Here is a 27,749-nt window from a genome sequence, read left to right as displayed (position 1 = left end):
GCACCCCTAGCATGCCTGCCCATGACACGAAGCTGTGGTGCAGCTGACACGCTCAAAGGAAGGCTTGCCATCCAGAGGGACCTTGGCAGGCTTAAAAGGTGGGCCCCTGCAAACCTCATGAAGCACAACAAGGCCACGTGCAAGGTCCTGCATGTTGGCTGGGGCAATCCCAAGCACATTTACAAGCTGGGCAGAGAACGGATTGAGAGCAGTCTTGAAAAAGATTTGAGGGTGTAGGTTGATGAGAAGTTCAGCATGACCCAGCAATGTGTGTTTGCAACCCAGCAAACCAACCAAATCCTGGGCTGCATAAAAAGAAGCATGGCCAGTAAGGCAAGCAGGTGATCCTCCTTCCCTGCTCTGCTCTTGTGAGACCCCCCCTGTGCAGTACTGCATTCAGCTCTGGGGCCCCCAACATAGAGAGGACATGGACCTGTTGGAGCTAGTCCAGAGGAGGCCGCAAAGATGCTCAGAGGGCTGGAACACCTCTCCTAGGAAGACAGGCTGAGAGAGTTGGCGTTGTTCAGCCTGGAGAAGAGACGGATCTGGGGAGACCTTAGAACAGCCTTCCAGTGCCTAAAGGGGCCAGCAAGAAAGCTCACGGGGGACTTGTTACAAGGGCATGTAGTGATAGGACGAGGGGGAACGGCTTTAAACTGAAAGAGGGGAGATGTAGGTTAGATACTAGAAAGAGATTCTTCACTAGGAGAGGGGTGAGGCACTGGAACAGGTTGCCCAGAAAAGCTGTGGATGCCCCATCCCTGGCAGTGCCCAAGGCCAGTCTGGACGGGGCTTGGAGCACCCTGGGCTAGTGGAAGGTGTCCTTGCCCAGGGCAGGGGGGAAACAGGGTGATCTTTAGGGTCCCTTCCAACCCAAACCATTCTCTGATATTATATATATATATATATAATAGCTATTCTGAACATACTAATAAAAGCATTTTCTGCAAATTCTTGAGTTACAATCAGGACAAGTCAAGGAGAAAGAAAAAAAAAATCAGTTGTTACAGACACTGATTTTCTCTGGAACATAAATATCATCCACACCACGAACTCCTTCCTTATACAAAAGACAGTAACAGAAAACACTGGTTTTCTTATCAATAAATCTGAGCCTCTCATGAACTTCTGTTAAAAATGACTGAGATATAATTAGCTCTTCTTAAAAAAATAAATCAATCTCTTCAGTACCTCCTTTCATGCAGTTAGTAGCAAATCCAATTTTTCTGCCTCCCTCTATTGAGCCCCTAAGCAGCAGGTTAGTATGCAACAGTGGCGATCATCACATTCATGTTGCCTTAACCTGAATAAAACCACTGCATTCATTTAATAGCACTTAAATTACCAGAGATACTCAGAGAGCTAGAAATACCATTGCGAAAAGGATAATTGCTCTACAAGGAAACATTAACTTCAAGAGCTTAATGGGTAAGTAAAAAAAAGGCTCTGAGACTTGAAAAAATACAGGGAAGTAGGAAAAGATGAACGATAACTACAGTTTCATATACACAAATTGTACAAAATTATAGTCCAATTCCCTTTTGTCAAAACAAACCTTCAACAGCTTGATTCCCGGGTTAGAGTTTGTGCTGCGTGAAAGAAGTCTGCTAGAGAAAAAACGAACCTCAAAGCACCAGACATGGGCAAAACCAGCTGTCTAGAGCAAACTGGGACAGAGAGCTCGTAACTTGACGTAAGTCACATTGGAAATCAGTGGAAAAATCTTCAAGGATTTGATGCCCCGCGGGAAAAAAAAAAAAAAAAAGCCCCGAGGGTATTTGTCTTTACCACTTCTAGATTAAAAAGGGATTTTAACAGCCTCCTGCCTACTGCACTGTGCAAGGGAGAGCAGCACCGCCGGGTGCGTGATCTCCACCGAGCGCACATGAATCCTGCTTGCCCCAGGCTGAATCTTCCGCCGCGACCCAGCGGCAGCGCCGAGACGCGGTGCAGGCCTCGTCCCTGGCGGTTCTCCAGTGCAAGGGGGGCCCTGGGATCTGGCCCGCGGCACCCCGGCCCCCACCGAGGCCCCTTCCCGCACGAAGGCCCCGCGCAGGGGTAGCGCTCGGGCCCTCGCCCAGCCCCCACCTGAGGTAAAAGTCAAGGCCCCGACGCCCAGCTACCAGCAGTAACCTCCCCCAGGGCACCCCCTCCCCACTCGCTGCCTCCGCCCCAGCCGGACCCCTGCCCACCCCGCGGAGGGGTGAACCGGCAGATACCCCCGCACTCACACAGGCGCCGCAGCGCCGCCATTTCCCCTCCCGCCGCTGCTCTTCTCCTTCCGCTGGGAGGTCGCAGAGCGCAGTGGCCGGTCCGTTCCTTCCGCCGGGCGGCCGCGGCGCGAGCGGCGCCATTGTGCTTGGCCAGATCCTTCCGCGGGAACGCGGGGACGCGAGCGGAGGGCTGTGATAGGCCCGACCGAGAGCATCATATTGCCGGCGGGTTTGGACCAATAGGAGCTGGGCCGAGGTGGCTTCAGCGGGCGCCGCAGCGCTGGGGATTCCGTTGCCTGGGCGGCGCGGCAGGGTGCGCGGCAGGGTGCGCAGCCGTGGCAGCGTTGCCGTGGCAGCGTTGCCGTGGCAGCGGTCGCGCTGCTTCGACGTCATCTTCGACGACATGTTCGGCGACTCGGAGTCTGAGGACGGGCTGGTTACCGGAACCTCCCTGCTACACCCGGCAGCAATGCCGCCCTCGTCTCCACCCCCGGCCTCCCAGCCGGAGCAGGGGCAGCCCCCGACTGCCTCTCCCGAGGAGGGGATGGTGGTCAAAGTGGTTGTGGAGGAGACCAGTGAGGGCGAGGAGCAGGACAACAAGGGCAAGGAGCAGGACAGCGAGAGCGAGGAGCAGGACAGTGAGGAAGATGGGGGTGATGGGTTTGAGCATGAGTACGGCTACGGATATTATGAGAATTATCTGTTGGAGGAGGATGAGGGTGTGTTCATGGAGAATGAGGAGGAGGAGGAGGAGGAGGAGGAGGATGAGGAGGAATTCATCCCTCTACGTGATAGGCTCAGGATGAGTGTGTTGGCCAGCAGGATGGCAGCTGCTGAGCCCCCCCCCGCCAGCGGCAGGGACGCGGAGGCGCTAGCTGGCCCGAGTGATGGTAGTCACCTGCTGGCCCCCGGCAGCAGGGAGCCGCTGGTAGCCCAGGTGCCATCTGGACAAGTGTTCGATGGCAACCGAAACAGCCCCCGCGGCGCAAAGAGACTCTGCGGGTGCCTGCTGGCGGGTTCTCCCTCCGAGCCCTCAGGCCAGCCTGGCAGCTCCACGGCCAGCAGCGGGTCCCTCGAAGACGCCCCCGCCGCCAAGAAGGCAAGGCTCGGTGCGGAGGGCAGTGGGGCAGCCCGCGGTGATGCCTGGCAGCGGAGGGAGCAGAATGCCCGTGCTCAAATGCCACAAGCCCAGCAGCTAGGGAGGAGCCAGGAGCGCATTGCCGTGGTGATAGATCCAGGTACTTGTCCTGACAGCCTGCACCTCCTTTGTGTTGGGCGCTGTCTCTGCTCTGCAGGCCTGACCTGTGTGTTGCTTTCAGTTCTCTTACAGAAAGCAGGTGGAGTGCATGTCCTCAGGGCTCTGCAGGCTGAAAAGTATTGCTGTGTGGAGGCTAGTCAAGCTATTCCGTGCAGCATCAGCTGGAGGCGAAAAATTCAGGTGTGCAAGCAAAATCTCAATGTTCTTGCCTCCCCCCCCCCCCCCAGTTATTTACACTCATTAGTCATTGTATTTAGCAGGCCAAATAAACACCCCTCTTGTCTTCTCCCTGCCTCTGAGTGGGAGCACTGGTTTGAGTGAATTATAAACACACCCTTGGTCTGGCTGTTTTCATATCTGAACAGGTGGATGCAGGAACTGAATGGGTAGAAGAAGAACGTGTCCTGACTGTGCTTCAGCTGGAGGATTTTATGGGCATGGTTTACAATTACAAACAAGTAAGAGTGCTTATAACTTTTGTGCTCTTGAACATGCCTTGCTAGAAGAGTGGTGGTTGTCATCCCTCTTCACGGCAGGAAGGTTTTGATGTGGGATGGAGCCATGGCTTCAGTAAACCAGAAATCTGCTTTTGGAAGCCATTGGTGGATCAAAACCACTTGGGCTGTACAATACAAAGTTTTGGCCAGCTTGCTTTCTTAGTTACAATTTTTCACACATTTTTGAAGAGGTAACATGGTCAGATCGAGTGTGATGGTTTTTAAATTTTCTGCCATAATTTATACCAGATCAAGTATTGCCTGCTTGCCCCCAAAGAGCAGTGCAAACAATTTTTCATCTGCAGACCTATCTGTAGAATCAGAGCCATAGGTTGATGCACTTACATGTCGTTATAAATGATAACAATTAAAACAATTTTATTTTGGGTTCAATCAATTTAGCTTGAGAAACAATAAGCAAAAACAGTGCTGGGTGTGCGGAGAACTCAATTAGCTCCACCACACGCACACCTGAGTCTTAAAAGCAGCGTCTTTTATACCAGCATCTTGACCAATCTCTTCTCGCTCGCGGATGTTTGTCCTGCTCTTTCTCCGCTGGGTCGTTAGGGTACACCTTCTCCTGCTGGGTCTCCTTCAGCGCGCTTTTCTAGTAGCGGTTGCCTCAGAGGAAGGGGGAGTTTTTACATTGTCTTAAAAGAGAAGCACATGCGCCTATTCATTACAATTGTGATACAGGTTATAATGGTCACAAACACTTTTAGATGTACACAGGGCACAACAGTTACGCTTATCACACAATATTCTATTTTGTCATGAATCGTGACTGCGTTTATCACAATGTGCATCTCAGAATGGTTTAACTCCTTTTTTTTCTGTTGCTCTTTGTAGGTGGCCCAGGGCTCTGCGGGACAGCTTACGACCCTGTCGGGCTATGTGACTTACATGATGGAGGTGATGCCTCAGAAAATTATTGCGTTGGCGGTAGTTGGAGTAGAAGAATATTTCAGGTTGAACATCCTTCCCTCTAAAAGTTTCTGTGTTGTCTCTGGCCTTGACAAATGCCATAGGTGTTTACATTAATTCCTTGTAGCAAAGACTGGAGCCCAAGGGGTGATCCCACACAGAACTATTCCCCTATTATACAGAAACACAAGCAAAGGCCCCTCCAGCCTGTCACCCCAGTGACCACTGGGGAATACCTGTGAATGAGTTCCCAGTCTTACTTTACTCTTCTTGGGTTTCTCAGAATTCAGTCAAAAAAGAAACCACCACAGGCGGCAGCAAGTGTAAACCAAGAAGAGGAACAGGGAAGCCTGAGAAATCCGGGAATAACCAGAAGGGATGTGGAAGAAGTAAGTACCTGTAAAACAGGCATGCAGCCATCATCTCTTCTTTGAACACTGTTCCAAGAAATGGGCTACACGAAATGAGAGCTTGCCACTGAAGAGCTGTGGCAGCTGGAATGTCACTAAACCAGTATTAACCAGCAGGAGGCACACCACCCCCTAAATACTTCAGTCCCTTAAATTAACTGTTCCCAAAATGGGGAGAGAGTGGCTGGTCTTATCCTGTAACAAGAAGCTGTGACCCTTTTTTGTTTCAGACAAGAGTGCTGTTTGGTGTGACAAGATTAATTGTTCCTTTCGTGGTTTACAGGCTTTAGTGGATCTGCAGGTGTCCAAACAAGTCCAAATCCAGATGTTTGAGAGCTGGGAGGAGCTCGGAGAATTTGTCACCATGTTCACAAAAGCTGTAGCTGAAGCACCATTCAGGTGAGCAGGCAGATGGGGTTTGGCCATGTCTTCGTAGAGGCTGCACTTTCACAGTTACTGGAGGGAACAGCAGCTACATGGCTGTACTTCAGGACCACAATTTTTAACTGGTTGACAGAAAGGGAATTCTCTCATGTCAACGTACCACTTTGTGTGCATGTTGGCTTGTGTCAGGATGGCTCCCAAGTACAGGATTGTTTCCCTTTTCAGGAGGAAATCTGGGTCTCAAGCAAGGAAACTGGTAATGCATGTAAAGAAAATAGGGTCAGACTTTCAGCATTTGACGCCAATGCAATGACAGATGCAGGGATAGGGTTTTCTTCATAGCCTCATTGTCTTACTTGCTTTCCCATTCTTTGTTCTCCCTAGGCGAGCAAAAGAGGAGACGGACTTCCCTTTCTACTCGGGTCCGGGGTGCTGTGGAGGGCCGAAGGTGGATCATGTTGTAAATGGTCTCTTGCAAGTTTGGAAGAGGCAGTTAGAACAAATTAGGCAGGTCAACTTTGCGATGGCTGAGGCTATTGCAGCTGCCTTCCCTTCTCCACAGCTTCTGTACCAGGTGAGATTGCCTCAGGAATACAGAGTACTGTGCGCGGACAGCCAACAAATGTAAGGCGTGGAAGAAATAATGTAACTGGTATTTGACATGATGATTCTGTGGGAGATGTTTAGTAAGGCAGCAAAGGAACGGATGCCTTGGCACCTGTTGCTTTTGGCTGTACAGAGCAGGCTCCTGAGGGAGCACTACTAGTTCCACATCAGCCTGTCAGCTCACAAAAGAGACCTGGTGAGGGAGGGACCAGGTGAAAAATTATGTTGTGAAAGGGTAGAGCAGTCACAGGTGCCTAGCTTTGATTACTTTTTTTTGAGCAATGTATCCAAATGGATGATACTGTTGTTCCTTTTTGTTGATTTTAGGCCTACAGCAGATTAACCTCGGAGACGGAGCGGGAAAACCTGCTGGTGAACATCCCTTCGTGCAGTGGTGCTGGCGGGACCTTCCAGGCAGTTAGACCATACCTCTCCCGACAGATCTATCAGCAGACCACTTCCTACAACCCTTCTCTCTATTTGAATTACAATCCATAGCCCCAGGGAATGAGGCTGTTACAGTTTGACTGGTTTAGGTATTCAGTTTTGTTCTGGGAAGAAACGCTTAGATAATTAAGTTATTGTGCCAAGTTCAAGTTTAAAGTTCAAGGTCCACGTTAAGTTCAAGGTCCAAGTTCAAGACTTTATTGTAGCAGAAGAAGGTTGGATGAAATTGTTGAACGGCTGGAGTTTGCAGAAGAAAGGTGGTGAACATCATCAGAACGTGAATTGGACACTGTTTATAGCATTGATAATTCCTTCTATTTAATAAACAATTTTGAATAATAAACTTTGCTTTGTAACATGTTGTCTGGAATATAGACAGGTATGCCATGTGTTGAATACTTTCTACTGCTAGCCTAAACTGCAAGTAGTTACCTTCTCCCTCCAGTGTGAGAAATCCTAATGCTCAAGCAACATGGTGCTGCGCCCCCCAGCACCTGCTCGAGTGAGGTGGAAGAACTTTACCTCACAAAATAAGACTCTCAGTTTTCCACTGTGGCAGATGGGAATGAGTAAGACCAATTTTCAGATATAAGTTTAGACTGCCTTGATTCAGTCTCCAGATGGCTTAATCTATTGAGGGTCTTGAAATCTGGTTGTATGTGCTGGAATTATGAGGTCTAAACAGTTGGCAGAAAAAGCTTTCTTTTACTTAGACTGGGGAACATGCTTGCCTGTCCACAAAGCCATTAGCACTGGTGGACAGGCACACAAGGGCAGTTGAGGTCTGCAGCAGCAGCACTTACAGAGATGAGTGCCCAGAGTGAATTAAGCTTCCAGTGTGTGGAAGTTACCCCTTGGAACCACGATGACTCTGAAGAAAAAAGCAGGTATTTGGCGGGAGCCCTTGCCTGGCCAGTAGCACGCTTCTGACCTGAACTGGTAAATCTTATTAGCCTGGCATTTGCAAGCTTAAGACGGCAAAGCAACAGATGCTGGCAGGAATGTCTGCAGAGAGGAAATATTGCTTTGAATGTTGTTTGCCATTTTTCTGAGCATTTCTGGAGAGTTAAGCAAGGAACTTTTAAAGAATGTGACGAGTTAAATACCAAAAGCAAAGCCTAAAGCTGTTTCAAGGAAGCTCAGAAAACAACACAAGCTGCTAAGCCAGAGGCAGGCAGCCCTTCCCTCCTCTGATTCATGCTGTCGCTTTTTTCTGTGATACTTGGGGAATCACAGTTTTACCATTAGGTTACAAAAAGGTGACAGCTTACTGCCTTGATGACCTTGGGATGAAATGCTACAGGCTGTTTCCTTGTGGCACTGCTCTTAGCAGCAACAATCCCAGGTATCAGATGGGAGGGAGCAATTCTGGTAACTAATGTAGGATGTCTCAGTGGAGTCTGTCACATGGATATTCTCTGAAACCTCCGCTTCACATTATGCGTACGCTGCATTTTAGTGCTCACAAAGCTCTTACGGATATGACAGACCTCGGGATTTCTCTGAACTATAAATTCATTTGTGCAGGTGAGTTTTCTTTAGGTGCAAACCACCAAACCCCCCAGCCTTCCCAACAGCTTCCCCCAGCAAAGCCCTGGCCTGTCTGCTCCTGTGCTGCTGCCACAGTGCCACCCAGTGCTGCCTGCCGCGGCTGCAGCTGCTTTGTCAGCACTAGCTGGTTAAAATAATGATTTCTAACTCCACTTCACGTACTCTGAAATAATTTTTGACAGTTTCTGAAATACCCGAGTGAAAAAACTGCGTTAGCAACATAAACATCCAGTTCAGACAAACTGCTGTGAAAACTGTTGTATTGAAAATTCAGCTCCTTTCAACAGTGCATCAGCTTCTGCACTCCAACATACGGATGCGCAGCCACCCTGCACACTTGTAATTGGTCCTGGAGTAGGCCTTAATATATTACTCCCGTACAGCTGTATCACCAATTTTAGCACGAAGAGAAATGAGAGCAAGGAATGGATATGTATTAAAACCCTCCTACCTCCAGGATAGAGCTATAGGCACCCAGATAACGCAAGGCCTGGTTTTTTCCACTCATACAGATCGGTAGCTTTCTGTGTCTCACCATCTAGGTAAACATCCCATGGAGGTAAGAAGTGTTAACAAGTTTCGGTTAACGTGGGCAAATCATGGGAGTTACAGGCCAACTGCGAAACATGCATGGCAAAGATGATCTGAACAATACCTCTGCTCTGGGTGGAGTGGAGCAACAAACCAATGCTGACTGATTAAAAGCAGTTTCATCAGAATGCAATTCCATAGGAATTCTGGCTGTGCAGATGGTGGAAGGAGATGCTGACGAAGTAAGTGCCTGTCCAGGACAATCACTGCTGTGGGTTCTGTTGTAGCATATTTTGCAGGGTTTTATGGTTTTGAAGAGCGGCTACCACATCCTTGTAGCGAGTGTTCGTGCTGATGCACAGGGGTTGACGTTGCAGCTCTGTCAGCTTGCAGGTGGCCAAAGTACAGAGGATGCAGAAAAGCACGAAAAGCAGGACTCTCAGCGCTGACCGCGACCAGGAGTGCTTGTGCCGGGGTGGCTGAGCAGGACGAGAACCGGAGGCGGGATCAGTAATGAAAGAGTTTACAGGACAGAGAACGTGAGGAATAAATCAAGTATCTTTTTAATAGTCTACATTCAGAAACAAGCTGTTCGGGTGAGATACTTCAGCCTGTGCTGCAGCTGTCTTTTGTCATGAATTTTCATCACTTAACTGTTCAGTAAGTAGATGTGCAGCATCTGTTTAGGATGAAAAGTTTCAAATTCAGTTTCACGGTCAGCACAGAAGAAGGTGTAAAGCACCTTTGTGGAACACAAGACCTGGTTTTGCACATATAGGTCAGTACACTTAAAAAGAAATGAGTGGAGGTACGTTCTCCTTAGGAACAGCTGAACTTTCTTGTAGCTCAGCAGTTCACCAGGAACACAAATTAAGGGGAAAAGGGCACACCAGCAGCACTTATTAGAAGTCTAAGGCCGCGAGGCAGGGCAGAGCTGCTGCTGAAAGGGCAGGCCCTTTGGATCATCCGCGCGGTGCAAGCCCAAGCTGGGAATGTTCTTCTTAGATCTGTATGGCTTCCACAGTTTTTTGGTCCCTTCTCCCTGCATGACACCTCCAGGATGCTCCTCAGTAAGTGTTTATGGCTTAGTTATAAGCAGGAGGCTTTGCCTGTTATGACATTTCAGATTTGCACTCCTGCAATAGAACAGAGACAAGCGAGTGCATCTGCCAAGCCAGTCCTGCGGCAGCGTCCCAAGAGCCTCCTGTCGAACAAAGAGCCCTTACTGACTAAAGCGAAACAGAGACATTTGAAACCCTGAGCACAGCACTAAAGGTTCACTGATTTACCTGGATCTGGAGCTCTTGAAGTTGTACCATAACGTCTGGCATAGTCAGCACTTGCTGCTCGGTGTTTGGAGCTGTAACTAACGATACCTGCCCTGAAACCAGAGCACTGAGGGCACAGGAGAGTAAGGCCCCAAAGATGAGCAATGGATGAACTACAGCAGGGGCTCTTCCACAGTATCCCTGTGCCACTCCTGTCGCTCATTACCGGGGAGAAAGTTAGTTTATTTTGGCAGAGCTGGGCTAGCAACAGCCCAGAGGCTCACCTGCTGCTGTACAGTGAGACTCTGTCAAAACCTGGGTAGAAAGCCAGGTTTGTAGGTGCTTGTATACACCCCAGTAATCGATCCTTGGTCAAAGGCAGGCAAGCAGCAGTCCTCTCGTAACAGAAATCAGGGCTTTTCTGGCCTTGTGACTAGCAGCAAGTCCTTGAAGGGGAACAGGGAAGAGCAGGAACCCAGCACAGAGAGGGTGAGGGGGCAGTGGGGGGAATGTGCCTCTCCAGTGGCTTTTTGCCCTGCTGTGTTGCAAAAGCAGTGTAAGCACTCACCTCATCTAGCCAGCAGCCTGCTGCTCTGAGGGCTGCAGGAATTTCGGTTCAGGCTGGTGGCAGTTGTGAGCCTTGTCATCCGCTCTGTAAGAAGAGCTGGGATAATCTCCTGCTTATTGCTGATCCACTGTGATGTTCTTCCTGTCTCCTCAATAGACGCCGCCTCCCTATGAGCATGCTTTGAGACACCCTTCAGCTTTCTCAGGAACAGTAATGAGCTCAGAGACCCTGGACAGACGTGGCGTGTCAGACCCATTCCAGGCCCCTCTCAGCTACCAAACTCAGTGAAACACAGCCGTGTGAGGCCTCGGCCTCAGCACGCTGCTTCCACCCATGGTGTCAGGGACAGAAGTGCCTGTGGCATCGTTCTGGTCTGCAGGGAACGGCCAAATGTCAGACCTTCACCCAGATTCACACTCAGCCGAGACACAGGCAAGTCAGACCCCAGGCAGCGGTGCCGTCCCTCCTGCAGCACAGGACAAGCATGGAGCCAACGCCAGCTCTCTAGCTCTGAGCGGAGCAACCAGGGGTGCCTGTTCGCTCTTCTCTGGCAAACGTGCTGTGACCAAAGGAGACAGACCAGCTGCTTGCTTTGACAAAGGGGACAAAGCCAAGGTGAAGGTCTGCTCAGCCAGAGTGATCCCAGTGCCTGAACACTGACCACACATGCTTTAGGAGCAAGAAAAAGAAGTCCTACACTGGTATCTTCGGAGCTAGAATATTATTGTCCTCTCATGCCAGTCCAGCTGTGGTGGTCTGTCCCAGTCGCTCCTTCCCATCCCTCCCTATGTGAGGCAGGAGGCTCAGAGCATGGTGACGAGTTTAAAGCTTCCTACTTCTGTGACAGGGATAACACTGATACAGGTTTTATAAAGAACCGCTCCTTTGGGTAGACAACAGATCGCTTCCCTGCTCTCACTGCTGCGGGGCAGAGGTACGTAGACCTCTTTGGTGTATCTCACAATCCCATCCTCCAGGGCATACAGAGTCTTGTTACGGCCCATCCCCACCTGGAAGAGGATGAGGACTGTTAGAAAGGGAAGGCTGGAGGTCCACCTCTAAAGCAGATCTGATCATCGGTCTGCCTTGTTGGATATCCTGCCTTCGACAGCATCTGTTGCTTTGTATTTCAAAATAAAACCACGCTATTTGCTTCCAGCAATCCATATGCAAAAGTGCTCATTACAAGGGAGGAGATACCGATTCCACCCTGAAGCACAAGCACACAGTTAGGTTACAGAAGCGTTCTGGGATTTCCAGAACTTTCAGACCTTTCCTGAGTCACATGGGCACAGGTGTGAGCGGGCTCTGTGACTAAGAAATACCAGGCAATGAAACCCAACTTCAGGTTGACATAGAATATAAGGAAGAGCATTAAGAACAAGCTTGAAAGAGAGGAGGCACTGAGGACAGCACTCTGTTGTGGGCTGCTGTTTCTGAGAACGAATGAAGAGATACAAAACCACTTACATGAGTCCCTGGATGCCAGCGCATCAACCGCTGCGTAGCCAGAATGTTGCCTGCATGCACAAATTCACCTGCAACAGAGTGACAGAGTCAGACTGCAGAGCAATGGAGCTCCCTGAAGCCCTGGCAGAACACAAATGGTTCCAAAGCCCAGCTTTCTGTGGGAATTTTCTAAGAAATAATTACTTCAAATGCTAAAAGCATATAAACAAAAATGCTCTTAGGGGGAAATGAAAGGCAATTGATAGACCATGGCAAAAAGCAATCCTAGGCTTTGAAAAGATTACTTCTAGGGGACAAGGCATTTTCTGGTTGCTGAAGGCATTTGTTTTATTACCTTTCCCATTGATATGTTTTCATCAGCAAAGCTAATAATTATTAAGCACTTGGCTGCAAGAATCTGTACTTTGGCTTCTGCTCAGCCTCATAATTCTCCCCTTTGTAAACACCTAAAATGCCCAGCTTTTCACCGCAGCGTGGGGGGAAAGTAGGTGTCCCACAGTGTGCCCTCCTCCCAGGCGCTCCAGAGAGGCAAAGTCAGAACCAAAGGAGGTTTTCTGCAGGCAAGTTCAGCTGGCCCTCGCAGGCCCATCTGGGAGGGAGGCTGCTCACCCTGCCCTCCTGCCGGTGGCTACCCTTCATCACCAGGTTTCACTGAAGCTTCCCTTTCCTTTCTCTTGGAAGCTGCCCTGGCCACCTCCTCCTGAAATAACAACTGACACCAGCACCAGGGGAGAAGCTGCGAAGAACCCAATGAAATGCAAGTAAGACTCAGCAGACGCTCAGACCTACCATCTACTTTTTTAAATCCATAGCGCTTGCCAGGGCTGCGGCCACCTACATTTTTGTAGCTGCCTCCAGTTTTCTTAGAAGCACACCTGACGGCAGCCAGGCTTGTCTGGGGAGTAGTTAAAACTAGGTTTGGAGGAAGAAAAACAACATCAGCTGAAAAAAACTGTTCTTTTTTCAGGTTTAAAGGCTAACAGTTAAGACAGGCTTTAAAACTAAAGGCAAAAGAAAGCCCAGGGACTGGGGGGAGGAGAAGTACTTCTAAGATAAACCATAATTAGACCACCATGGCCTAAGTCCCCAGCAAAGAGGCCACATCTCAAGTACAGTTACTGCCCAGGGAGGAATAAAACACTCGGCAACGATGTTAAAGGATATGCACAAATTCATGTTTCAGCAAGGCCTTGTCAAACGAGGTACAGATGTTACTGGTTGCTGTGGACTGGCCTTATATTGCTTTGAAAAAAGACAAGTTGTGATCTCTGTTTCAGTTTCCCCTTCGACTGAATGGCATTTACTTAGTAATATTTTGAAATCTTACAAATGAGAAGACTCCAATTCAAGACAATATATAAGCACGTATTCAAGTGGGCACTAGTGATGCAGCCAGGAGCGGTGTGAGGAGTGTCAAGGATTACAGAGCCCTGGGAGTAGTGGTAAGGGACTCTGGGGAGCTGTCACGGTCCACGCAGTGGACTCATGATGGTTTGTTAACTATCATCTCGAAGCGCAAAAGTCAAGGTAACCACGCCAAGGGGTTATGCTTCAATTAAACAGCACAATTTTATTGTTTCCCCGTAAAGCGGCGTGCGATAGGTAGAAAGACAAAGTGAATAAAAGGTAAAGTAAAAAGGAAAGGAAAGAGGATTAGAGCTACCACCACGGGTCCAAGGCGTCCCTATGGTCCCAGGTCCAGGCAGCGTCCCGCCGGTCCTTCTGATCGTCGTGATCCTTGGTGGGGAAGATCTCCAAAGTTCAGTTGCTAAGAAGGCATCTTTTTATGCCAAGCAACACGCCCTGCTCCTCCTCTGGTCCATGGAGTGTTGCCAGCCTTCGCCTTCTCGAGCCAGGTTATCATGCATGTCCAGAGAAGAGTGCCCGAGGCGCGGTTTTCCTTAGAGGCGGGTAGCTTCAGACAGGAGGCGTGTTTTTGTATTGTTTTCTGGTTCATTGTTATGACCACAGTTGTGATCCATCTTCTGGACAGCTGTTATGTGGCCTTATTGTAGTCGTTCCCTTCAATCCCAGGTGGCAGGGAGCGGCACAGTACTCCTCGTACTGTGCAGTTCTCCTTCCCAGGGTCTTTGTGTCTTGGTGTCCATGAGGACCACATTCCACCTCCAGGTCTGTGTTGGCAATGTTGAGACAATATTGTTCTCTTTAGACCGACTCTTACAGGCATCCAGTTCCCCAAGGCATCACACAGAAAGCTGCAAGGGCCTCGCTCCTGGTAACAGCTCCCCGAATCCAGGTGCTCCTGCCCAGGTCAGAGGCTCCAGCCTGCTCTGTGTATCTGTCAGGATGGCTTTTTGATGGCAGCTGGGTGGGCTCTGCCCAGCTCCTTTCCTCTTTGAAGCAGAGATGAGACGTCGTCCAGAGAGGTTTTGGCTGGCTGCTGCAGGAACGACACCTTTGCACTGACCTGCATCCAAGGGGATGTGGGGAGATTACAAAAGTGTGCAATCTCCTACCAGCAAAGAAAGAAGGAAGAAAATGAAATTAACAAAATTTTCCCCTGTATTTCTAGTTTTAGGGCGTTAATGTCTGTTGGACTCTGCTGTTGCTCAGAGTGCAATTTATGAAGAATAGTTGCCTGGCAAAGGTTTTAAGCTCCTGGGGTTGCTCAGATCACCCAAATGTACCCCCTGTCTGCTTTGTGTTAATGTTCTGAAAACTGCAGCTGCTTGGGGCAGTGAAATCTTCCCAACCCCCTGCTCCTGGCAGCCAGCGCCGAGGCTGTGCTCACACTCTGAGGTTGAAGCAGTCTGTATTTTCCTTCTGAACGTGTGGCAGTGCTTACGCAGGGGCTGAGGAAGGAGATTTGAGGGGCTGTGATCATGCAGGCCAGGCTAATTGCTGCCAGCTTCCTCGGTAGCAGCTCTGGGATCTTCTCAAAGGATTTTCTTGGGTGTCAGTGCAGATGGCAGTATCGGAGGACAGTCCACTGTATGCCACTAAGTGATGTGCATCATCTTTGCCTTGCAGCAAGCAGTTCAGAAATCAAATTCCATGATGTCTCTTGAAGATCTTTCAAAACCAGATCCATATTAATTCGCACCAGTCCTGACCACAAGCGCATCGCAGCACGTCTCACATGGTACATCTTTGTCCTCTCCAGAAAGGCCACATGAGATTGCAAGGGCACCGCTCCACCTCTCCTTACGTGTTCCTTACAGACGTACCAGCTGTTGGGGTTTGAGTTTGTTGCTCTAATAGTGATGGTCAGGGAAGAGGAAGAGGAGGGTGCATTTTGCCTTGATTTCATTTTTTCTTTTCCCATCCACTGGGTTTGTCATGACACTTGGGCTGGCAGAGTGAGCAGTAGCTGGCAAGAGGTTCAGCATCATGCAGGGCAGCTGTTCCTGCTGCTGAGATGGATGCAGGGCTGCCTCAGGAGCCAGGCACAGGTGAGGATGCTTGGACTCCCTGCTCTCCAATTTCATAGTTCATTTAGATACACAGACACGAGAGGGGGATTACTGCAAAGCCAGCCCTTGTCACTCCTGACTGCAGAATCATGATGGGAAATAGAAATCTCTGAACCCTGAACTGCCTCATACTGAAACCTTCTCAGGGTGAAGGACCTGGAGGTATTCCCTGTTCTGCCTCTTCTGGGGCAAGCTCTTGAAGGGAGGGTGTTTTTGGTGTTTTGGGTTTTGGGTTTTTTGGGTTTTTTTTAGAAGATAAAGATTTTGAATATTATGCTAGGGATTTGGCTGCAGCTGCATCTTAAATGTTTTTGGGAGCAAGAGCTGACTTATTTAGAGCACAAGTCTGGCATGTGAGCAGGCGGGAAGGGTGAGGTGTGGCCAGCCCCCCAGGGGGATCGGGGGACCTTTGCTGAGCTGCTTCTGCCTTGCAGAGCAGGGGCTGGGAGCTGTTGGTGCATGTCTTGGGGCGGGGGTGAAGGTGCAGTAAGGAAAAAGCTGCTTAAACTGAAAGACTGTGTTCATAAACGAGTGAGTAGGTGACAGTTTAAAGGTCCCTGGGGACTTTTGCCTAGCAGAGCAGCAGCTCAGAGGAGGCTGTAGGGATCAAGCCTGAGCTGTTCTGGGGACTGAGGTTGATGTATTTACAGAAGCCGCTGTGCAGCGTGGGGTTTGTGCTTTAGCAGTCCTCTGAACCAGTTTGCTTGGTGGGGGCGGCCTCTGTTCCCACACACACACCCCACACCCCCCCGTGGGCTTTTTCCTAAAGGCTCCACAGGATGGCCTGGCCTCTGCCAGATCCTTGTAGGTGTGTGCCAGCGTTGTGTCTTGGCTCGCAGGCAGCCTCTGCGGGTCAGTGCTGGGCTTAGCCCAAGCAGGAGTTTGCTCAGGGGCTGCAAAATCCTTACCTCCAATGACCTCATCTAATAACTAGTGTGAGCTATCCTTATGGTAGTTGGGAGTTCTATATGTCAACACACACGTTATCCTGTGTTTTGCTGATGAAAGGGAGCAGGGGCTGCAATAAATGCTGCCAAGGTCAAGACACCTCTCTGAAGCCTCCAGCCAGGATCCTGGCAGTCAAGCCCAGCTCCACCACAAGCTGGAGATGCTCACAGGGAGCTTTGCTGGAAAGGCTCTGCGGTCCCAACTGCCAGCAGTGCTACCGCAGAAATGAGTGGCATCATCCCTGGCTGAGACAGGCAGCTGTTTTACTGAGACAAGCATTAGTTTTATGTTACGTCCATGCTCTCAGACAGTGGATTTTCTACCTGTGACTGCCAAAACGTCAGTCTTTGAGGGAAGCAGGGGAAGTGAGGAAAACAGCTCAAGTTTTAAGGCAGCAAAGACAGAATCCCATTCAGCCTGTCTTGGGAAGTGTTTACCTTTAAAGCTAGTGTGATACACCTGTAGAAAGTACAAGGCAACAAAACAAATGCACAAAGTTTTCTCCTCAGTGATAATCTAACCACCAAAAAGGGAGTTCTCCACTTCAAAGTGTGACTCCTCAGGCTGGGGAAGTGCAGATAAAACTGAAGCCGGTTATAACAATGTGACTCATATTTCCTCTAACGGCCGCTTCTGATTTCAGGTCCTGTTTTCCCTGGAAAGCAAGTAGAGTTTTGTTTCTTTTGAACAGAATAGATTTGGAGGATGCCAGAACATTTTTCATTTGACCGTTTTCTATGGCATTTAAATGTGCAGGCAGCGCTGTTGGTCAGTGGAAGAAGCTTCACCACCACAGTTGGTGACCGAAGCACTTGGGGCTTGATGCGCTTTGGCAGCGTTTTTGGCTCTGTCGTTGACTTGCTGCCTGCAGTGGGCTTGTGCATTGGGAAGAAATCTTGGATTGGGAGTGAGCTGTGGAGCTGGAGGGAGACCCAGGGTATTTGAACACTGGGGTGATGTCGCGACGGAGGGAAGACACAGTCACTCCATATGAGTGATCAGCAGACTTCATTTATTGTACCTTACAGTCACCTTTTATGCCTTGTTATAATTAGCTCATACACATTACAAAAGTTAAGCTCATTATTGGTTAGTTGCCTAAATATCAAGCCTCCCCCTAGTTTCTCTTCTGTAGTTACCTGTTCCCACCTGCAACATTCTTTTCCCACTGCGATCTTCCTGTTACTGTGTAACTTTTGCTTTACTTCAGATAAGCTGAGAGCGATGTGCATTTTTGTCCAGCCAGCTGGACTATGTCTATGAGACCTTTTTCAGCTAGCCAGTTATCCACAGGGTGATGTGGACTGAGACTCAAGCTGTTATGGGCTGCAGTTTCACACATGTTGGTGTGCTCCTCATCGAGTGTGGGTTTATGGGTCTGTTCCTCCTGAACCATGGTGAGTGAAGCTCTACTGAGCCAAAAGCCTGCTGGTTTGAAGATAACAGCTCAAAGCTGTCGTACCAGCAAGTCTTTCTGCTTTTGGAATGATGGTGTTTGGAAGGGGTTATGGGGTCTTCCCTATGGCCAGAGTTGCAGTCTCTCTCACCTGCTTGCTCTGTCCTCTCCACAGGTCACTGGGTAGGGACAAGGGGAACAAGAGGCACAAGGCAAACTGCACCTGAGCTGGAAGGTTGCTTTGGCCTGTCCTTTGCAAGAAGGTGGGTGTTGGAGGTGGAGGTGAGGCCTGTGACCAGATGTCCCCATTGCCCTCGCTGAAGAGCAGAGCCCTTGCAGAAGCAGGGTGGTGATGGTGCTCAGCAGTGGTAGAAGCTCCGCCCCTGAAGCCTGCTGATTTTGGAAGTATGCTACTGTTTTAAATTGCTGTTTCCTGTGGAAATATTCCTCCTGACTCTTGAGCTGCCAAAGGAGTGACTGCATTACCGTGAACCTCTGCTGTAGCCAGTGGAGTGATAAAATGATCTGGTTCTCCCCTTGGCCTTCTCATACTCACTGTAGAATGATCAAAGTGGAGCAGGAGCAGAGCTGTGTGCTCTGTGACTGCTGTTAGTTCCTGGTACTGATGCTAGATACATCTGCTAGATGAGGTGCTTTAAACAAACATCAGAGGTACTGCGAGAAGCCTGATGAATCTGTGCTGCTGAGGTTTTGCTGTATTGACACTGGGATAAAAATGAAAGTTAAACACAAAAAAAGTGCTGTAGCTGGAATTTTTGAATAGCTTGTTTGCAGTCCGGTTAGCTGGAACTTTGTGGAAATTGGGTTTTGCAGCAGAAAGCCACGAGATGAAGTATTTGTGTGTTTAGGATCATGTTGCAGGAAAGTCTTTAAGCAGATGAAGCTGCTTCGATGGTGCTTTTCCAGGGGAGAGAAGTTCTCTAGCATCCAGCAAAGATTACAACTCTTAACCCCTCTTCTCCTGGTCACCACAATCCTACCTGTTAACACTGATCCAGCAGGTACACAACAGCTCTGTGACGCCTTGCTGTCTCTAAAGCAGCACAGTTTTGGGGGGATGCCACAATGCATTGCATAGCTAAGACTTTGATATGCCCAGTGGGGACTGAAATGGATGTAGTCTCTGGACTGAGCATCTGCTTTGGAATTAAATGGTAATTTTGCCTTGCCTTGAGTCATATGTGTACTGCTTGTGATGGTTTATGGCTTGGCGATAAATGTGTTACAGGATGATACTGGGTCCCTGGCTGTGACCAGGATCCCACTAAGGTGGCCCTAGTAGCAAGATGAAATGAGGTAATCCTTCCTCTGCAGCCACGTGGGACTTGCTGTGACTGAGACTTCCTGAGGAGAGCATCTGAGAGTGAATCACTCGGAAAAGGCTTTGGGAGTGGGGGGTGAGGGGGTGGAAATCAAACCAGGTAAAAGTAATGCCAGACTCCTGGAAGGTGGCAGGAGTATGAAGGCACTTCATTTAAAGACATTTGTGAATTGGCATCTCTGCATGCGCTGTCATCTGCTTGGTGTGCTTCTTGAGCAAAAATTGCTCGGTTGGAAAACTTATCAAAAAGAATGTCAGAATGAGTTGCTGACGTTTGTTTTTTTTTTAAATGAAGTTGTCTCACCCCACGATATGCACAGGGGTGAAAGCATGGCTGGGCTTTATAAAATATTGTAGCTGGTTCCCGACAAATATGAAAAGGTTCATGAAACCATGAGACTCTTGGAAACCACAAACTATTTAGCAGGTAGTTAATAACCTCAAATTTGTCTCTGTTTTTCCTTTTTTTTTTTTTTTCCTTTTTAGTAAGACAGCCTCTGTTTGTAAGAGTAAGAACTTCTGTCCCTTCCAAAATTCGTGGCTTTTTAAAATCTTTGTTTTCATGAACTGTGGATGTTTTCCATAACGTCTATGAATATTTCACTTTAACTCCTCAGCACACTTTTGGTGGGCACTCACCCTACGAGCGCTCTGGCTCACCCACCTGTAGATACCCCCTCTCTGGGTGTTGCACATCAAAACAAGGGGAACAACCATTGTTATTCAAGGAGCTCTCAGGGGTTCAACATCTCTAATGTGCTGTAGCACTCAACATGCTGCACAGGTTTTTAGCTACCTCATGGTGATTAGCAGTCCAGAAAATCCCCTCAAACCAATTAAATAATGTGCACCTGACTGAAGGCTGCTGCAGGCTCCAGGGGTTGCTTCAGTACAAAGCCTTGTTGGTCTTACAGGTGGTTTAGTTGTTTCACTGGTTTCAGTTGTTGAATGCATTTACATTTGGCTGTATTAAAGTTTCATTTAAAGGTGAGCTCTCGGGCTAGTGGGGGACAAGCAGTGTGGAAAGGAGAATCTGCTGATTTTCACATCCACCCCAGCACACTCATCTTTTGTCACTGTTCTCCCCTGGGAGATGGTTAGTAAGAAGAAATCTTCACTGCTTCAGTTCACATGACTACAAGCACAGTGAAGACGAAGGTTTGGGGCCTCAGCAGAGCCTTGTTCAGGAACATCCACAAGTGCTTTGTTCGGGAAGTGGCACCTGGTGGTGTGTGCAGTGACTCATCTCACTCTGGGTTGGACAGATGTTCCAAAAATTAAGTGCCGAGTTATCTGAGCTCTTGCAGCCGGGCTGAAAGAGCAGTTACAGTTGACAGGGTTTTAAACAGGTACTTGCTTTCTCTCTATTCTGCAGACATCCTGTAAATGATTTAATTCATTATTTTTCAACTCAAACGGGAATTGCTTTTTGTGGCTTTATCAAAGCTGCTATTGCTAGTAGTAACAGCACCAATATTTCCTCCTGTAAGTGCTCCCCCATCTCTGAGTCAAGGTTGTAAAATATGTGCCATGGTTTTTCTGGTCCCTGAATTATTGCATGTGCTTCCAATGTTTTGATGCAGGGTTACCATGAGCTACAGTGCCCAACCTCCGCCGTGGGTAAATCGGCTGTTACAACCTGAGCTGGCCGTGTGCAATGGAGCAGCAGTTGACGATGCAGTAGGTGTCATTACCAGTAAGTATCCAAACTTGTTAAATCTCACTGTCTTTCTCTTGCTTCCTGCTTCCTGCTTCCTGTTCTTGCTTCCTGCCTGTAATAAGATTTTTTCCAGAGAAGAGGCTGACAGTGGGGCTTGGCTGTTAACTTCCTATGTGAGTGCTGCGGCTGCCTCGCTAACCTGCTTGTGATCAATGGGAATGAACTCGGCACTTCCAAAAAGCATTACTTTGACTTTGTGTAGGCTCACCAGCTTCTTAGGCAGCTTGTTTTAAAGGATCTGAGCTTTTCTTTCTACTTAGGTCTCTTGTGGACCTTGTGCAGTGTGGGATCACAAAGATGGGGAATCAGCTGGGCAAGGAAAAAGCGGTTTCCCTTTCCCTGGGCTTCTTGGAACAATTTTTAACCTTGTGACTTTGGTTAATGAATTCTATTGTCATGCAAGAAGACAGGGAGGGGGTAGAATGATCTCATCTGAGGCATCTCTTTCCAAATTCTTCATCCTCTGGGCAAATTGAAGCAAAACAAACCATGAGGGCAGAGCTTTGCATAATAATGTAAGCCAGGAAGTTTAGAAGAGAGAGCTCTTAAAAAATGTACCTGGTCTCTTCCAGGTTTGCCTTGGTGCTGGTATGTGTTTGGTTGGGTGGCTTTCTCCACCTGCCTGAGAGGAACCTATGTGGGCACCACAATGCCAGTTCCTCTGCATCTGTTCAGAGTATGTGATGGGGATTGACCAGGACATTGGTTGGATCTGGAACTGATGGGCATCCCCGGTGCTGGAGGACCTTGGCATGGTGTGTCCCACTCTGGCTTTCCTACCTGCTGGCCATGTTACTGCCATGTTTTGCTGCTGGTCCCTGCCCTCCGTGGTGTCAGCGGGAAGCTGTGCACAAGGCACTGGCACGGATGCACCCCGACAAGCCCTGTGTAAGGAGTTGCTTTGATGCAATCAAGCAACTTGTCAGGGTTATGTCTGTGGAAATATCAATCGATCTGGGGTTAGTTTGGTGTCACACATATGCACGTGACTGTCGGGCTCCTCTCTGAGCACAGAGGCAGAAGCATTACAGGCTCCTTTGTTCTGGAGATCAAACAGGCCTGAACCAGAGCATCCAGAGACTGGTTGGTATTTAATGTGTCTATGTTTGTAGTGTCCCCATGTTACAGCCCTGGGGCACGCCGTCCTTGGTGTATTCCCCTGCCCAGAACCACATCTGCAGGAACGGACCCAGAAGGAAGCATTCCCCAGTAAAATGGGAAATATCAGGAAGTTTAATGGCTCCTTTATTAGGAAGTTCCTCCCCTGAGCCTCCTGGCTGTGTTATCTGAGTAAGGACCTGCAGCTGGGCTGGTTCTGAGTTTGCAAACACCTTGGGGTCACTGTGGTGGTGTGAGGGGACCTGGGGGGTGCTCCCTGTCCTGGTGTTCTTTGGGTGAGGGAAAAGCAGAATTTTGCCCTGATGTCTGGCCTTTGCAGACCTGTTACTCCTCCATTTCTGGTGGCTCTCCAGAGCTACCCTACACAGACAAGGGCAGTGAGGCTGTGGGGGAAAACGCGTCCTTCACTCCCAGGAGTGGGACCAGCAACTTTGCCCTCCTGCCACCTCCTTGGGCACGGGGTGACTTGTCTTGGCTTTGAAGCAGTTCTTAAAAGACAAAGATGTGGGAAGGCCAGTATGAATCACAACAGGCTTAAATGACCCTGCAACAGTGGATCCTGCTGAAGGAGAACCACTAGGCTGGTGATGCCAGGTCCCCCAGGGTGGTGGAGCCTATGCCTCACTGGCCTGTGTCATTTGCAGGGGTCTTTTGGCTCAGCTGGAGCAGGGAGGGATTTGTAACCTAAAATACTGTTGCAGCACCAACTAGTAAGCTGCAACAAGGCTTTTTACCATTCTACTGTCTGTGCTGTTTCTCATTCCTCCAGAGGTCAGGCCACACTACTCCTCCTCAGTGCTATTTAACTACTTAACAGGAACGAGCTACAACTGCACGTTGTCCATGTCAGTCAACCCACTGCCTTCGCGGCAAGGCCACAGCTGTGTATTATCGATGCTAATCAACCCTCTGCCTTCGTTCCTCTACAAACACTGGAGCGGGGTGGAAATCCCCACCATCTGTGCAGCAGGGCTACCTGTAGCTCCCAGCAGCATCCCACTGAGTGCGGGGGGAGGGTTCTCAGCCATTGATCCGTTTTCCCAGAGGGGAATTGGTGACAGATGTGATGCAATCCTGTGATCCTCTGTAGCACATCAATGAGGCAGAGGCAGGTTTTCCCTATTTCCATGTTTTCCAAATCTCCATACTTCCCAAAGCACCGTGATGTCTCTTGTCTGCCTGATGTGCTGAGATCTGCTGGTGTAGCGCGCTCTCCAGGGCTTCTTGGAGCAGCCCTGTCTCCGCTGCTCTCACGTGGTGGTTCATGCCATGTGGTTCTGTAATTGCTGCTGGAGGTTTGGTGGAGAGATGCCCAGACTGGGGATTGCTTTTTAGATGATGACTTGTCAGATTTAAAAAGCTTTGATGCATGTGCCGTTAGGGTTGTTAATGAGCTTTTCTCTTGGGACAAAGGATCATGCTCTCCGCTCCTTCTTCCAAAATATTTGGTACGATGGTCATAAACGTAACAAACTTTAAAATAATACACAAAAATTGTGTGGTAACTTGAGGTAGAAAGTTCTGGAGGACGTAACTTTTCTGCACTGGGATGGGTCATTTTGATTATTCTGGACTGAGAAAAATGTCAGTTGTACAGATCTTATCTACCGAGGAGCCAGAGAAATAGAGGAAGGAAATGGAAGTTGAGGTAATTGAAAAGGCTGGAGATGGAGTTGTGGTAAGGGGAATACCCTAAACATGTATTAGAAACCTGAAACTCGCCTCTGCTTTGAGCAGCATGTCGCTTCTCCTTCAGCTGTCCTGGGCAATTAATTTTGCACAATCAACCTCTTCCCTTCGTTCCTCCCCTTATCTATGGGGTTGAACTGTGGGAGACCCCTGAGGGCAGCTCCAGCCCTGCAGCTTTTACCCCAGTTTCTCCTTCTGGAGCTGCAGAAGAGGGTGGGTGAATACTTTGCTTCTGGCTTTCCATGGAAAATAAATGTGAGACACTGAAATAATAGACCAGAGGCAGCCGTCATGTGAGACAGATCTCTCCTGTGTTGCACAACGGGCAAGACTTCAGCTAAAAAATATTTCCTTGCTGCTGTCATGCTTGCTAACATGTGATGTGTCAATAAGTGAGTGTCCTGAGAGACTGGCCTGTAGTGTGCCAGCATCTGACTATGCCTTACAGAAGAAAAACATGTCTATGGAGGGAAACGTTCAGAAAAGTGAAAGTCAGCGTCAGAGGAACTAGTGGGAGTTGTCAGAGAGCCCCAGTTAAGGCAAATGGAGTCAGAAAAAAAAATCTGTGTCCTTGGCAAGAATTGGACTTTGGTATGAAAAGATCAGTTGAGAACAAGAAAAGATCTGTTGAGAATAACTAGAATTTGTTTGGATAAATATGTCAAAGTCATCTTTTGTGCTGGGCAGGCAAGACAAGCTAGGCTCTAATGAGGAAGCCTTTGGTTGCAAACCAAAAAATCCGCACATACTGAGTTATATGGCTGTTGATTTTGCACAAGTGGTCTATCATAAGCCACTAAACCATCAGGGCATAGACTTGTGAAGAGCTAAAACTCAGACCTCTTGGGCATCTTGGCCTCTGAGTCAGGCAGTGGCTCCTCTGGGGTGCAGCTCTACGTCTTCTGCTACATGATCCTTTTTGCCTCATGCCAATGGGCTTTGGACAGCGGCACCCTGAGCAGAGTAGGTTCCTGCTGGTCAAAGGGGTCCCATGGGAGCCCCACTGCCCAGCATCAGCCTGGATCTTCTCTCCTATTTGGATACCAGAAAGACATCCCACAGCAAGCGTAGGGTCCCTTGCTGGCAGAATGCAAACTGTAGGACTAGTACTTTGGGGTGCACTAGCTACAGCCTTTTTTTGCCTGTAGGTAGCCCCTGAAGGAAGGATGGGGTGATTTACTTGGTGTTTAGCCTCGAGTAGGACAAAGATCATCTTACTGCAAGATAGACGTCATCCTGCAGGTTTTACACTGCAGCTCAGCCTGAAGTAGTTTGTGCTCTCAAATGTCTAGTGCTCAGACAGATTATGTCAATAAAAATCTTGTTTAAATATTTCCTCTGAATGATTAGAAAAACTCAACAGTCCCGTTGTCTGAATTTGGTTATCTTTCCAAATGAAATGCATCCTTATGCAGTTCCTGAATGTGACTCTTCAACCAGACTCAAAATGCAATCAAACAAGTCATGGGGAATGCAGTGTCATTTTACTGAATTGAATACCTTTAGTTTTAATTGCAGGGAGAATGGCTTTATCAGTGTTGTATACAAAATCAAGCTCTTCTGATGTTTGTTTCCTTTTACCATGAGAAAGTTGGACTTGGAGGTGATTTCCCATTGTGGCAGGTGTGTGTTGAGTGGCTCATGTACACACCAGCTCTTGGGAGCCTGGGCTAAAAACAAAAAGTCTAAACGCCTTTTTTTTTTTTTTATCCCTTCCCCTGCAGTTAATCAAAGCAGAAGGATGTAGAAGAAAGTGTTCCGTAGGGATTTTTACTGCCTCTGTGAGTCAAAAATCTCAATAGTTGGCATAAGCCAGCTGCTACTGACCAGGAAATGTGCTCCGCTCATTGCTTGCTCCCTTGTAAACGATTTCTTTAGATTTGTAGCAACAATAAAAAAAAAAGTAGCTTTCCTGTCATCTGTACAAGAACATTTTTGAATGTAAATATTGACCTGCTATGTAAGAAGCATGAACAAATATTACTAAATGCGACATGACACATCTGATGACGTGAAGCATCCTTATCCCATTGTCTTGAAACATGATGGGAGAAGCAGAATCCTTAAATCTTACAAACTTCTATTTAGATGATATTTCAAATAATTTTGCTGACAAGTTGATGATTAAAGAGGCAATGGATTCCCCTCACCATGTGGAAGTTGACATTGTGGAAGCTTTCTGAGGTCTCTTTGGGCAGCGTTGCATTTGGTTCCCATGACATGTGCTAGCTGGGAACCCACCTCACTTTGGATGTTCTCTGGTGTATACCTGGTCCAAGAGCTGAGGGTGGTCTGTGTCCGTCAGCAGTGTCTGAATAAGCAACTGTGCTGTTTAGGGTTGGGGAATGACATGCTGGTGGCATGTGGCGAGTGAGTGGTTCAGGTGAAGTTGCTTAAAGAATAGCTATCAAAGGTATGAGTGGAATAGTTTTAATAAGAGTTTGTGGGAATGCAACTTCACAAAGCTCGATGGCAAAGTTCACTCTATTAGTTATGATATGGATAGAACACACAAAGAAAAATCACATTAAAAATCAATTTAGAATTAAGCCAAAATGATTTATGCAGGGATCAAAGACGCAAGGGGTAAGGGAGACCCTACCATTGAGTTTAGAGAGGGACCCCCTTGCTTTCTAAACTCTTTGATAGTGTGTAGGCATGGCTAGATCCAATCTTAGTCTCAGACTTGGTCAATGATTTATGGCTAATGGAAAAGATAGAAAGAGTAGGACAAAAAAATAGACCCTTCTGTTGAGTCCTAAGGTTCAGAATGGACCCCCTTGCTTTCTAAGCTCTTTGGAGTTTAGGTGTGGCTAGATCCAATCCTAGTCTGACTTGGACAGTGGTTTATGTCTAAAGGAATATAAAGGGTAAGGGAAATAATTCTGTTGGTCCACTCTGAACCTAGTGAATCCCTTGCTTTCTAAACTCTTTGATAGTGTTTAGGAGCAGCTACATCCAATCCTAGCCTTGGGCTTGGACAACAGGTTGTATCTAAGGTACAGAGAGTGAAGGTTTATTCACAGTTCATGGTTGATCACAAAATTGTAACAGCACTTAATCATCAATTAATTTAACATTGACAAAATGATTCAATAGGAGTTACTTCAATTATAACAGGTTTATTTACAGATCTGAAATTATAACATTTATACTGTATTTTGGTGATGAGGTATCTAAATCAATTTGCACATGCGCACAAAACCAAAGGGTTAGGGGTACAGAGATCCATGTATGAGGGTATACCTCTTAAAAGCTCCCCTCAGCTTCAGTGAAGTAGTCACATCCAGTGCCTTTGCATTTCCCAATGAGCGCAGGGCTGAGCTTCAAGAAGCTGGGATATCAGCTTCTGCTCCCTTACCAGCTTTTGGCGATGGTCACCCTTGTTTAGCAGACTTGGGACTTTGTGAGCTCTGAGCAACATCCCACTTAGGGGGAGATGCTGGCTGCAGCCTGCTGGGGTCCAGCAGATTCAAAGGGTCTCACTTGGACAGCTCTTCATAGGATCAGAGATGACTGGCTTTAGTTAGCCGTAAAGTTCCATCCTGGAGTTATCGGAGTTGGTCGCTTTTCAATGAAAATGATGCTGTTCCACTTGGGCTATGGTTTGGGCCAGGAGCGTCCCCAGGCTGTCAGAGGATGACTGATTATTGTTTTCCATTTCTGCCAGGCAACAGGAACTCCTGGTTCAGGCAGTGCCGCTCCCCACCTTAGTCATGCTAGAGCTGTTGGTACGATCAAGGGGTGCTTAACTGCCCAACTCATTACTCAAATGCCAAGACCTAACAGGAATTCCTGAGGTCATGGTGTGGCCCAGAGAAGGGGGCAAGATGCACCACCACATGGCAGCTCTGTAAGAGCTGTGTGTTGTAAGAGATCCCAAACTGAACATGGCAGTAAGCGAGTGGTTACTCCAGGAGGTGGGACCTCAGCTGGAGCACAGAGAGCTCGTGGAACAGAACAGCTTGAGGAAG

The 27,749-nt window shown here is 48.2% G+C and overlaps 3 protein-coding genes across 5 annotated transcripts in view; 2 read left to right on the top strand and 1 right to left on the bottom strand.

Moving 5' to 3' along the window:
- The first annotated feature begins 2,612 nt into the window (after positions 1-2,612).
- LOC106112125 (crossover junction endonuclease EME1-like) lies at positions 2,613-7,095 on the top strand. 2 transcript variants are annotated; one of them, XM_055797707.1, is made up of 9 exons: positions 2,613-2,772; positions 2,815-3,451; positions 3,533-3,651; positions 3,837-3,929; positions 4,818-4,936; positions 5,176-5,281; positions 5,586-5,701; positions 6,071-6,260; positions 6,620-7,095. In XM_055797707.1, the coding sequence occupies exons 1-9, from the start codon at positions 2,617-2,619 to the stop codon at positions 6,788-6,790; spliced, it is 1,707 nt and encodes a 568-aa protein (XP_055653682.1). In that variant the 5' UTR covers positions 2,613-2,616; the 3' UTR covers positions 6,791-7,095. The 2 variants fall into 2 exon arrangements, with proteins under 2 accessions (XP_055653682.1, XP_055653681.1); XM_055797706.1 differs by having other exon boundaries at positions 2,613-3,451.
- A 2,251-nt stretch (positions 7,096-9,346) lies between these two features.
- On the bottom strand, positions 9,347-17,905 carry LOC129783792 (39S ribosomal protein L27, mitochondrial-like). The gene is made up of 5 exons (XM_055795113.1): positions 17,850-17,905; positions 13,791-13,909; positions 12,917-13,039; positions 12,128-12,195; positions 9,347-11,667 (listed from the first exon to the last, which is right to left on the bottom strand). Exons 1-5 carry the CDS (start codon positions 17,903-17,905, stop codon positions 11,461-11,463), a joined length of 573 nt encoding a protein of 190 aa, XP_055651088.1. The 3' UTR covers positions 9,347-11,460.
- Positions 17,906-20,379: 2,474 nt separating this feature from the next.
- LOC114010641 (uncharacterized) overlaps positions 20,380-27,749 on the top strand; it is a 35,714-nt gene continuing 28,344 nt past the window's right edge. For both annotated transcript variants that reach the window (XM_055797713.1, XM_055797711.1), the window contains exons 1-2: positions 20,380-20,596; positions 20,831-20,943. The gene's annotated coding sequence lies outside the window, so the exon portion shown is untranslated. The remainder of the gene's footprint in view (positions 20,597-20,830; positions 20,944-27,749) is intronic.

Source organism: Falco peregrinus, chromosome 2 (genome assembly GCF_023634155.1).
Source record: "Falco peregrinus isolate bFalPer1 chromosome 2, bFalPer1.pri, whole genome shotgun sequence".
NCBI lineage: Eukaryota > Metazoa > Chordata > Aves > Falconiformes > Falconidae > Falco > Falco peregrinus.
Note: the sequence above shows the minus strand (reverse complement) of the source record. Positions and strands in the feature narration are given on the sequence as shown.